This window comes from Eptatretus burgeri, chromosome 6 (assembly GCF_056783735.1).
Source record: "Eptatretus burgeri isolate ZD-2024b chromosome 6, Ebu_testis_v1, whole genome shotgun sequence".
NCBI classification, from domain to species: Eukaryota; Metazoa; Chordata; class Myxini; order Myxiniformes; family Myxinidae; genus Eptatretus; species Eptatretus burgeri.
In genome coordinates, this window is record NC_140966.1 from 11,265,113 (window position 1) to 11,277,561 (window position 12,449).

The following is a 12,449-nucleotide window of genomic DNA, read 5'->3' on the forward strand; positions in this document are numbered from 1 at the left end:
TGATTCTTCATCATTCTGAGATTTGGCCAAAAATTATACATAGCACAATATCTCAAAAGATTATGGATGGATTCAGACGAAACTTGGTGGACAGGTTGGGTGTGTGACGAGGACAAATCGATTTAATTTTAGTGAAGATCCGAATCCGGATCCAGACACGATAATTATTTTATTTTTAAGTGATTCTTCATTGAGCGATGGGGCTAAAAACGATATTGCATGATATCTCAAAAAGTTGTGGACAGATTCAGATTAAACTTGGTGGACATGATGGGTGTGTGACAAGGACTAATAGATTCGATTTTTGTGAAGACCCGAATCCAGATCCAGATCTGAGAATTTTTCAAATGATTCTTCACCATCGACAAATCGGGCCAAAAACGATATATAGCACAATATCTCAAAAAGGTTATTGATGGATTCACACGAAACTTGGTGGACAGGTTGGTAGTGCCACTAGGAAGAATTGGTTCAATTTTAGTGAAGATCCGATTCCAGATCTGGATACGAGATTATTTAATTTCTCACTGATTCTTCACCATTGAGAGATGGGGCTAAAAACGATATTGCTTGATATTTCAAAAAGTTTGAGATGGATTCCTCAGAAACTTTGTGGACAGGTTGGGAGTGCTACCAGAAAGAACTGATTCAATTTTGGTGAAGATCCAATTCCAGATCTGGAGACAAGGATTATTTAATTTTTAACTGATTCTTCACCTTTGAGAAATGAGGCTAAAAAGGATATTGCATGATATCTCAAAAAGTTGTGGATGGATTCGGATGAAACTTGGTGGACACGGGTGTGTGACAAGGGCTAATTGATTCGATTTTGGTGAAGATCTGAATCTGGATTCGAGAATTTTTCAATTGATTCTCCACCATTGAGAGATCGGGCCAAAAACAATGTGTAGCATGATATCTCAAAAAGTCGTGGACAAGTTATGACAAAACTGCATCGACGGGTTGGTTCGGTGACAAGAACAAGCCGATTCAATTTTGGCGCTCCGGATTCAGATCCAGCCTGACAATGGGATACAAAACGTAAACTGTTCAGTGTGGTGGAGGTACGCGCTCTACCAAATGCCATTCGAGTCTCCATCCGTGATTAAAAAGAATATCAAACTGAAGAGTTAATAGAGCACCATTACCCGAGTCTTTTCAACATGGTCTTGAGAAAAAGGACAGAGGAATGGTCTTTTCAACTCTTGCTTTGCGTTTCTGAACACAATCTATATTTCGTATGAGCCACAGTTTTGTGTGAATTTCGATATTCTCCAATGCCGAGAGCATGAGCTGCAAATTTGATTGGTCGAGATGTTTAAAAATGGAGTAACATTTTGCCGAAGTACTTCTACGCTGGAGGTGTTTTTGACTTGCCAACAAGGCAATTTGTATTCTGCAGTGTTCAAGTATATAATTAAATTGAAATAAAATAAACATTTTAAAGGGCGGAGAAAATAAAACAAAATTTAAGCAGTATTATTACAGACACGTATTATAAACCAACACGTATTATTACAGACTAGCAGTTACCCAAAGAAATTCCGCATGATATAAAATGTGAGTTCAACAATATTAGGCAAAGAACAGTGGAAATATCATGGGAATTAAATATTGTTTAACTATGTGCTCAATAAAAATGTTGCTTCATTAAATCAGCTCCCTCACCCCAATTCCTCAACTGCCCCCCCACAACCCCAAGTCCTCAACCCCCCTCCTCCTAACCTCAAGTCGTCACCCCACCTACCCCTCCACAACCCTATAGCTTCAATCTCCCTCCCAACCTCAAGTCCGTAATCCCCCTCAGTGCCCCCACCGCAAGTCCTAAACTCCTCCAAAAGCTTCAAACCCCCTTTTCAACTCTGTGCCCTCTCTACCTCTCCCCCCAACACAACTCTGTCCTCCCCTCCCCCTTTCTTTCTGTTCTTCAAAGCAAGAGGGCATTCTATTCTTACATTGCCACACATGATACTGCATCTTCATTACCTCATTATAATGGTGGAATATTTGACTCTTTCCCCTCCCCGATCAACCTTAATATTAAGCCATTACCAACTTCACAAACTCCTACGCCCTCGTAGCCTGCTCTCCCACATTCTCAACTTTTCTTTTCACCCCATTCATAATCTTAGTAGCAGTGGGTTATGTCTCGTGAGAACAATAATTATCCAAACTACCTTCAGGCTGCAGGTCCCCATTCACAATCTTGCGAGATATGTCCCAAAGAAATTCCGTGGAATTTCCATTCCCAAGTTTTTCTCATCTTCACTCTTTCATTCCTCTTTTTTCCCGCCTTTGGAATAAACTTCCTCACTCTATTCTTTCCCATTCTTCCCTCCAGGCTTTCAAAACAGCTGTTCACCACCACCTCTTATCTTCCCCCATCCAAATCCTCGATCTTTTCTACCCCCGATAATCCACCCAAGCCCACTTCCTTCAATTCTCCTGCTTTCCTTCCTGAAAGTCCCTGTAATGTCCATCTTCTCTTCGCCATGTTCCCCGTCCCATCCCCATCCCTCTCCCTTCCACAGTTCACCTAATGTGTCTGTTCCCCAATGTTTTGTCCCTTCCACTCCCGCCCCTCTTGTCTCATGCCTCCTTGCTGTGAGTTGTGTGTTAGCTCTCATACGAGCCTCGACCAAGGTATACAAAAAAAAAATAAAAAAGTGATTGTGTCTTCAAATTGTGTTAATACATGATCCCAAATTAATTATCCTCTTTGTGATGTGTGTGTGTGTGTGTATGTATATATATATATATATATATATATATATATATATATATATATATATATATATATATATATGTAAAAGTTAAAATTAAATAACGAGACAACGTTTAATTCACAACCTCACGAGATTCCGTCATCTCACAAACTGACTGACAAGTATATAGTTATAGAGATTTGGAAAAGAGATTGATGGCAAGATGCATTCTTTAAAAAGCAGCTCATTTGATAACGGAGGCAGCTCGTTCGTTTGATAAGTAAGTTGGGGGGGTGGGGGGGGGAAGGGAAGGGGCAGAGGGGTCATCCATACCTTTTAACCCCACCTGGATTTGCCCTCGAAAACAATAGTTTCACTGAAACCATGATTTTATTGATCTCTAAAGTTGTATTCAATTTGAAATCAACATTATTTTGGTGTACTGTACATCCTCTTGGCTTCCTGTTTTTACTTGCACATTTCTAAACGATGTCTTATTCTCATTAAACGGCATTGCTGTCGTAGTGAGTATGTGTAAACAGCACAGTGTGTGTTGGCTGAAAAGTAAAGTTGATTTGTAGTCTGTGCTGCATTGCTAAGGAATTATTGTTCGGCTATGAAACTGCTTCTGATGAACTATATTCATAAAATGGGCATGAAAAGCAATTTCTAGCTGTAATGTTTACCATCTTTTCTTGGCAATTTAAGCATTAGCATCTATAATATTTCACCATAAATTGCCCCAACCCCCATGTTTGCTGCCAGGGCAAATCCTCGAAATTTTGACTTCGACAATGTTGGGAATGCCATGCTGGCACTGTTTGAAGTTCTCTCACTGAAAGGCTGGGTGGAAGTTCGTGACGTAATCATTCAACGTGTTGGCCCGGTAAGGGTTGTGTTTCTTGCCAAATGACTGCTTCAACTGTCGTACCACGAGAGGAATGGCCTGCTGATGGGAAATTAATTACACGTACAATTGATGTTTATCATTCCATTTGGTCATGCACCTTGATGGTTTCTTTATCCGAGCTGCTGCTCATTGATCGCATCTCCTCTTTTTTATATACTCGTATTTTTTTTTTAAGCCATAGTTGCTGGTTGCTGAGTGTCCCCCAAAACTTCTCTCAACTCTCTTGCAATACTTGTTTGCTCACACTGATTATTTAATTGGAAGTTCTGTTTGAAAATATCCATCATGATACATCTCCAGCATTGCACAAACTAATGTCTCTGTGCTGTAGCCCACTACACCGTCTTATGCTGGCATATTTTGTTTAAATGGAGCTCTACAACAAGTCACCTTTCACACAGCACAAAGCTTATGCCTGTCACATGTGCTTGTTTTCCAGAGTCAAACAATAGGCTGGACTTGATGGGCTACAGCATAGCTCAGTCTGACTGAACTTGGCTCAGAGTTGCCTTTCCTTTTTTTTAAGATATCATAATCTCGCCCCATTCACCGGCATCTGGAGAAAACATTTTCTCCACACTGTTTATCAGTACAAACATTGGAAAACACCTTGTTTTCCCTTCAAAGAATCCATTTCCCCTCAAATAAAATTAACACTCAGCTCGCATGCAAAATAAACAATGAAACTGATTACATGTTAAAAACATGTGTTGAAATGTTGAAAGTTTTGTTTTAATCGCCGAAGTGGTTGCGGAGAAAACGAATTTAATAGTGAATAAAGGCGAAAAAGTGAGGGCGGAAGAAAACTTAAAAAGTGAGGTCCGAGGCCAACGTTCCAAAAAATGGTCAAGGATGGTTGTGGACACCTATTACTAGTTTACTTGATTGTTTTTATAATAAAACTTGGGGGTATGTAAAACATAATAAGGGGTTCAGTGGAACGGGATGCAAAATACTGCTTTGAAGGATTTCAAATTTATGGCCATATTTTTTGCATTCTTGATGGAAAGGAAGTTTGATTAGATTTTTTTTTTAAATGTCGTTTGATGTGCAGCTCCGAATGAGATGTAAAATAGTGTCTGGGTTTCCAGGCTTGAATACATACAAGGCTTTGCTGTTCCTGTTTGTGTGGCCAGGCATACCTGGAAAAGGTAGAATCAAATTCTCAACTCTTGCTGCACCTTGCGATTGCCTTTGCAGATCCACGGAATCTATATTCACGTGTTTGTCTTCCTTGGCTGCATGATTGGGCTCACGCTCTTCGTGGGGGTGGTCATCGCAAACTTCAATGAAAACAAGGCTGGCATCTCACATTTTTCTTCTACTTGACATTGATTTAAAAGCCTCCCTTCAGCACCTTGTCAAAGTTATAGCAATTTCTATACCATGTCTATATATACTTTACGTGCAGTTTCATTTTGAATATTCAAATCTGCTTTTCACTTGACACCCGAGATTGTAAATTTATTATTCAATGACTGTCCTTTCAGAAGCGTTTTTAGGTCAAGCTTTTAGCAATGACCTTTTTTATTGTAAAATTTTGTGTGTGTGTGTGTGTGTGTGTGTGTGTGTGTGTGTGTGTGTGTGTGTGTGTGTGTGTGTGTGTGTGTGTGTGTGTGTGTGTGTGTGTGTGTGTGTGTGTGTGTGTGAAGAGTCAAGGCTCATGGAAGAACTATAACACTGAACAGATCAGGACGCAACAGAACAAACGGAACAGTAGAGAGAGACAGACAGACAGACAGACAGACAGACAGACAGACAGACAGACAGAGAGACAGAGAGAGAGAGAGAGAGAGAGAGAGAGAGAGAGAGAGAGAGAGAGAGAGAGAGAGAGAGAGAGAGAGAGAGAGAGAGAGAGAGAGAGAACACCAAGAGCAGCGTTGAAAGACAGAATTGTGGGAAAAATTGGACAAATAATGGGTGCGGGGAAACACCAGGATGAAAGATTATAGCTGGGCCAAGATTTGAACACATGATCGACAGCTTAGTAGTGAGCGCACATGCCTCCAGACTACCCTCCCACCCTCTCTCAAGAATGTCCTTCATGCAAAAGCAACCATTAAATTTGAACCCAAACAGTTTGGAACAGACCTCATGCCAGTGATAAAAGGTCCAGAACAATGATAATGATAATGACTGTATGTTTGTCCAGCCCACAACGTTTTTACGATTTGATCTTTGGTCATCAAATTTTCAACAAACCTTTATTATGAGAATACGGTACAGAGAAAAAGAATTAATAATTGGGTCAAAATGTCAAAGGGCAAAGTCACAGTAAGTTTGAATAAGCCTTTATTAGCCTGTCCGCCATGCAGCGTGAGATGGGCAGGTTTTGTAATTGCTTCTATGGCTTTACTGGGCATGTAACCTTTTGTCATCAAATTTTAAACAATCCTTTACCCTGAGAATATGGAGTACACGAATTAATAAATTTTACATTTTTTTAGCTCACCTGTTCAAAGAACAGAGAGCTATAGCGATACCCCCGGCGTGAGCGTGAAAATGTTAGTTTTTGGTGCAAGTTATTTAGAAGCTTGCCATTCTTTTAATATGTGTACTCGGATGCTGATATTTGGCATGGAGGTTCCTTTGGGGTATATTATTGATGTGGTGAAGTTGACATTAAAAAATAATTTCAAGTTTTTAAAATTTTTGACCTGTTTTGAACTTAACTTTTTTGTAGCACATCAACGTTAAAGTTTTTTCCTTTCTAATGTTTTTATCTATCACACTATTTTTTTTTACTGATTACAATATACAAATACATATATTGCTTTAAAATTATTTGGATCAGACTTCACTGCAATGCTTTATAAAAAATATTATTAGACGAGTCTTTTACAAACTATAAATGTATAAACAGGCGAGCATTGGGGTGGCTTTGACACCAACTCTGGTTTTTTTTAACTGTTGTTCTCATCACTGTTTAGTTATCGTACAAAGTGGATGTGGGTGGGCTTTACATTTTAAGATGTTTTCTCGTTTTTACCAATTTTGCTGCTGGATTTTTCTCTTCGACTTCGAGCACATTCTCACTTTGTCCATTTCCTTCTTGTTTCACCAGGGTACAGCCCTGCTCACTGTAGACCAACGCCGTTGGGAGGATCTCAAGAGCCGTCTAAAGATTGCTCAACCACTACACCTGCCTCCACGGCCTGGTTTGTTTTAGAACTTGTATGTGTTAGTCTTTGCGGTTACCTATTTATCATAATATTTTTTCTTCTCCCCAGATTTACATTTATTTGCAGCTATACATGTGTGTGTGCTCATGTCCTATTAATTTTGTGCTTGCGTTTTCCTATATTTTTTGTTTTTCGTTGATTATTCTATCAATATTTATCTGTGTATCAAAAGAGGTTGTGGTTGAAGGAAAGTTACTTTTAGGCAGTTTTGTGTACTCCCTTCAGCCCATTGTTCACTTTTCACTGTCTCCTGTCTACCTGAAAGACAGATGTCATTCCAATTCGCAATAAGGGTTGAAAAACAGATCCTCTCAAGTACGGATCTAAAAGCTTGTTAACAAATCATGACCAAAGTCAAGGAATCCATCATTGTTGTTGATGTCATCTTTCTTTTATCAAAACAGCCTGATCTCTAACCATCATGCTATCCCAGTCAGTTATCTTTGGATATGCTTCAACCTCTCTTTTTAAAATTCTCAGTGGTCCGAAATCTCCGACGAGTTCAGGACCGTCTGAACATATTCCCGGTATTCATCACCATCTGACATCCTGCTCTGCTTGCCACTCTTGCTGTTTATGGTATACACAGTCGTATTCATACCTGGCTTTCTGACCTCCACTCACACATTCAATGCATTTCTATCAATGGAGTTATGGAATTGGTTCCTATTTTCTCACTGTGGAAGCTGGAGTGCCCCAAGGTAATGTGTTGGGCCCAGTCTTGTTCCTCGTCCACATAGATGACATCTCTGATGCTCTGGAAACCCCTCTTTCTCTCTGCAGATACATACATACATACATGGGGAGCATGTCCTATAGCGCGTCACTGCATCCACTTTCCACTGGTCCTCCAGGGGCCTCAATCTGGCCATCCCCCATGCAGATGCCTGGTCCATTTCCATCTCTTAGAGATGGGACATTCCAGCCACCAACACAAAGGGACCGCCTCAGGTTAACCTGAGGAGACTACCGTCTGGTGGACGACACGTCAACACCAACCCAACACTCACCACAGTGCGTTTTGTGGAGTGAAATGTTTTGTGGTGGCCAGAGTGCAAATCCTGCCACCAACCTCCTCGGGAAGGTAACCAACTGCAGAAGGACACTGCAGATGCAGTTACACCAGATATGGATGGCTGTTGGCTCACAAGGAGCTCCCTCTTTTGGAAGGTTTCGTAAATGAGTCCTGCTGTGTGTCCATGTCCATACACCCTCCACACCAGGGAACCTGGTGGGGAGAGCCAGTTTAGTCGCCGACACTTGTCCAGGAACAGATTAGTACTGGTTTCACATGATACCCATAGCAAGTCACAGATCTGATCTAGTCTGACCTGTCAGGGTTGCGTGCCACTGTATCGGCCGGGCTGCTTTGTACCATCTATTATCATGGCACAACGCAGGGCTCAGCATCAGTCAGAGATTCATTCTGTTGAACATCTCGGCCAGTGGTTCTCAAACTTTTTTCCCTGTGGACCAGTTGAAAATTTGTGAGGGTCTTGGCGGACCACTTAATAAACACTTCTCTTTTTTTTTTGTTCTACAAATTAAAGCACACAACTTGTATTTTAATAACAGTAGTCTAACCTTTCTAATGCGATGGATGTGCCTGCTTTGGTTTTTTGGGGTTTTTTTTTTTGTTGTCAAAGTTTGGGGAAGTTGGATATGATATTTGTCAACTTTAGACTATGGTCAGGTTCAGCATTCATTGGCCATAGCTCGATGGGGTACTTCTCTTCCTTATAAGATGGTGATCCCACACCACATATCTCACCTGGATTCTGTGGCATCTAAAGCTGTCAATGTTATTGGTATCCCACATGATGAGGCAGAAGGACAAGGTCTGCTGCTTTGAAATCACAAGCATGTTTGAGCATGTTTTTTTATCCCCTCTACTCCACTCCAGCTTTGTTCTTTCAGGCCTCTCCTCCAGGATACAAGCATTCTTGCAGTAGCCCCCCCCCCCCCCCTTCTGGTCAAACTCTCAAATACCAGGCTCTACATTTTTTACTGATTTGTGGAACCGACTTCCAGGGGCAGTTCAATTATACTCTACCTTCCAGAGCTTCAAGTTGATGGTTTTCCACCATTTGGTGTTACCTTGCATCCCTACTCATGATCTTTTTTTAAATCAAATTTACCCGCAACCTAACCCTCTTCTCTTGTCTCTGTCTCTGTCTCTGTCTCTATCTCTCTATCTCTCTCTCTCTCTCTCTCTCTCTCTCTCTCTCTCTCTCTCTCTCTCTCTCTCTCTCACTGTCTCTCTCTCTCTCTCTCTCTCTCTCTCTCTCTCTCTCTCTCTCTCTCTCTCTCTCTCTCTCTCTCTCTCTGTCTGTCTCTGTCTGTCTCTCTCTCTCTCTCTCTCTCTCTGTCTCTGTCTCTGTCTCTGTCTCTGTCTCTCTCTCTCTCTCTCTCTCTCTCTCTCTCTCTCTCTGTCTCTGTCTCTGTCTCTTTATCTCTGTCTCTCTGTCTCTCTGTCTCTCTGTCTCTCTGTCTCTCTGTCTCTCTGTCTCTCTGTCTCTCTGTCTCTCTGTCTCTCTGTCTCTCTGTTTCTCTGTCTCTCTGTCCCTCTGTCCCTCTGTCTCCCCCTCTCTCCTTGTGCATCTATTCCCTTTGTTCTTGCATCTTGCATCTGTCTGTTGACCCACGGTCTCACTCTGTTAGTTTCCTTTTTGTCCTCAGTCATGTCCCTCTTTCATGAGCCTCAATTTTGTATACAAAAAAAAAAAAATTAATTCCATATTAATGGTGAATTAATTTTGCTTCTCATTGAAAAGTGTTTGAAAATAAATTGATTGATTGATATCAAAATCCATTTGTTAATAATTTTGTACAGGGAAAACAACCTGAGCCATTTAAATTTACTTCTTCACATGAGGACAAGTTTACCAAAATATTCCAGTCCAAACGAGAAGCACTGTCAATCGGGTAGTCCTTCAAATTCTGTAATGAAGCTGAAATTGAATTTTTCCTTGAAAGCCTTGCAGTGGACACACAATAAATGGAGTTTGTGGACTGGATGAATAATAGTTTGTAGACTGAGCGGAGCAGGAACCACTCGCTCAGAATGACGGAACAGAAACCACTCGCTCAGAATGACGGAGCATGAACCACTCACTCAGAATGATGGAGCATGAACCACTCGCTCAGAATCATGGAGCAGGAACCACTCGCTCAGAATGACGGAACAGGAACCACTCGCTCAGCATGTCAGAGCAGGTATCCACTCGCTCAGAATGACGGAACAGGAACCACTCTTTCAGAATGACGGAGCGTGAACCACTCGCTCAGAATTATGGAGCACGAACCACTCGCTCAGGGTGACGGAGCACGAACCACTCGCTCAGCATGATGGAGCACAAACCACTCGCTCAGGGTGACGGAGCACGAACCACTCGCTCAGTGTGACAGAGCACGAACCACTCGCTCAAAATGATGGGGCACGAACTACTCGCTCAGAATTATGCAGCACGAACCACTCGCTCAGGGTGACGGAGCACGAACCACTCACTCAGCATGATGGAGCACAAATCACTCGCTCAGGGTGACGGAGCACGAACCACTCGCTCAGGGAGATGGAGCACGAACCACTCACTCAGTGTGACGGAGCAGGAACCACTCACTCAGGATGATGGAGCATGAACCACTCGTTCAGAATGACGGAGCACGAACCACTCGCTCAGAATGACGGAGCACGAACTACTCGCTCAGAATGACGGAGCACGAACCACTCGCTCAGGGTGACGGAGCGCGAACCACTCGCAAAATGTGACGGAACAGGAACCACTTGCTCAGAATGACGGAGCATGAACCACTCGTTCAGAATGATGGAGCACGAACCACTCGCTCAGAATGATAGAGCACGAACCACTCGCTCAGGGTGACAGAGCACGAACCACTCGTTCAGAATGACGGAGCAGGAACCACTCGCTCAGAATGATGGAGCACAAACCACTCGCTCAGAATGATGGAGCACGAACCGCTCGCTCAGAATGATGGAGCACGAACCGCTCGCTCAGAATGATGGAGCACGAACCACTCGCTCAGAATGATGGAGCACGAACCGCTTGCTCAGAATGACGGAGCAGGAACCACTCGCTCAGAATAACGGAACAGGAACCACTCGCTCAGAATGACGGAGCAGGTATCCACTCGCTCAGAATGACGGAACAGGAACCACTCGCTGAGAATGACGGAGCATGAACTACTCGTTCAGAATGACGGAGCGTGAACCACTCGCTCAGAATGATGGAGCACGAACCACTCGCTCAGAATGACGGAGCACGAACCACTTGCTCAGAATGACGGAGCACGAACCACTCGCTCAGGGTAACGTAGCATGAACCACTCGCTCAGTGTGATGGAGCAGGAACCACTCACTCAGAATGACAGTGCACGAACCACTCGTTCAGAATGACGGAGCATGAACCACTCGCTCAGAATGACGGAGCATGAACCACTCACTCAGAATGACTGAGCACGAACCACTCGCTCAGAATGACGGAGCACGAACCAGTCACTCAGGGTGATGGAGCACGAACCACTTGCTCAGGGTGATGGAGCACGAACCACTCGCTCAGTGTGACGGAACAGGAACCACTCGCTCAGAATGATGGAGCATGAACCACTCGTTCAGAATGACGGAGCACGAACCACTCGCTCAGAATGATGGAGCACGAACTACTCGCTCAGGGTGATGGAGCACGAACCACTCGCTCAGGGTGATGGAGCACGAACCACTCACTCAGGGTGATGGAGCACGAACCACTCGCTCAGGGTGATGGAGCACAAACCACTCGCTCAGTGTGACGGAACAGGAACCACTCGCTCAGTGTGACGGAACAGGAACCACTCGCTCAGAATGACGGAACAGGAACCACTCGTTCAGAATGACGGAGCACGAACCACTCGCTCAGAATGACGGAGCACGAACCACTCGCTCAGGGTGACGGAGCACGAACCACTCGCTCAGTGTGATGGAGCAGGAACCACTCACTCAGGATGACAGAGCACGAACCACTCGTTCAGAATGACGGAGCACGAACCACTCGCTCAGAATGACGGAGCACGAACCACTCACTCAGAATGACGGAGCACGAACCACTCGCTCAGAATGACGGAGCACGAACCACTCGCTCAGAATGACGGAGCACGAACCACTCGCTCAGAATGACGGAGCATGAGCCACTCGTTCAGAATGACGGAGCACGAACCACTCGCTCAGAATGATAGAGCACGAACCACTTGCTCAGAATGATGGAGCACGAACCACTCGCTCAGAATGATGGAGCAGGAACCACTCGCTCAGAATGACGGGGCACGAACCACTCACTCAGAATGACCTCAGTAGAGCACCTCGCAAAACTTCCGTAAATATCGACATGGATAAGCAGTCCCTCTGGGGGACAGGGTGTGATTTCAAGCAGTGAATGCATAAATCATATAGCTCAATGAAGCTGGTTAATTTTGGCTCAATCCTAAATCTTTTGTTCACTCAATATAATTCTCCAAACAGTTGAAAAAGATAAGTTTAATGTTTTGGAAATTTCACATATATATATATATATATATATATATATATATATATATATATATATATATATATATATATATATATATATATATATATATATATATATATATATATATATATAT

At 43.0% G+C, this 12,449-nt stretch overlaps 1 protein-coding gene across 8 annotated transcripts in view; it reads left to right on the forward strand.

The window, feature by feature from the left end:
• NALCN (sodium leak channel, non-selective) overlaps positions 1-12,449 on the forward strand; it is a 195,057-nt gene that overhangs the window by 122,533 nt on the left and 60,075 nt on the right. For all 8 annotated transcript variants that reach the window (XR_015058942.1, XM_085883982.1, XM_085883986.1 and 5 more), the window contains 3 exons: positions 3,471-3,591; positions 4,816-4,914; positions 6,680-6,773. Coding sequence is in view for 7 of the 8 variants with exons in the window: in XM_085883982.1 (XP_085740108.1) it covers positions 3,471-3,591; positions 4,816-4,914; positions 6,680-6,773 (314 nt within the window). In the remaining variant the exon portion in view is untranslated. The remainder of the gene's footprint in view (positions 1-3,470; positions 3,592-4,815; positions 4,915-6,679; positions 6,774-12,449) is intronic.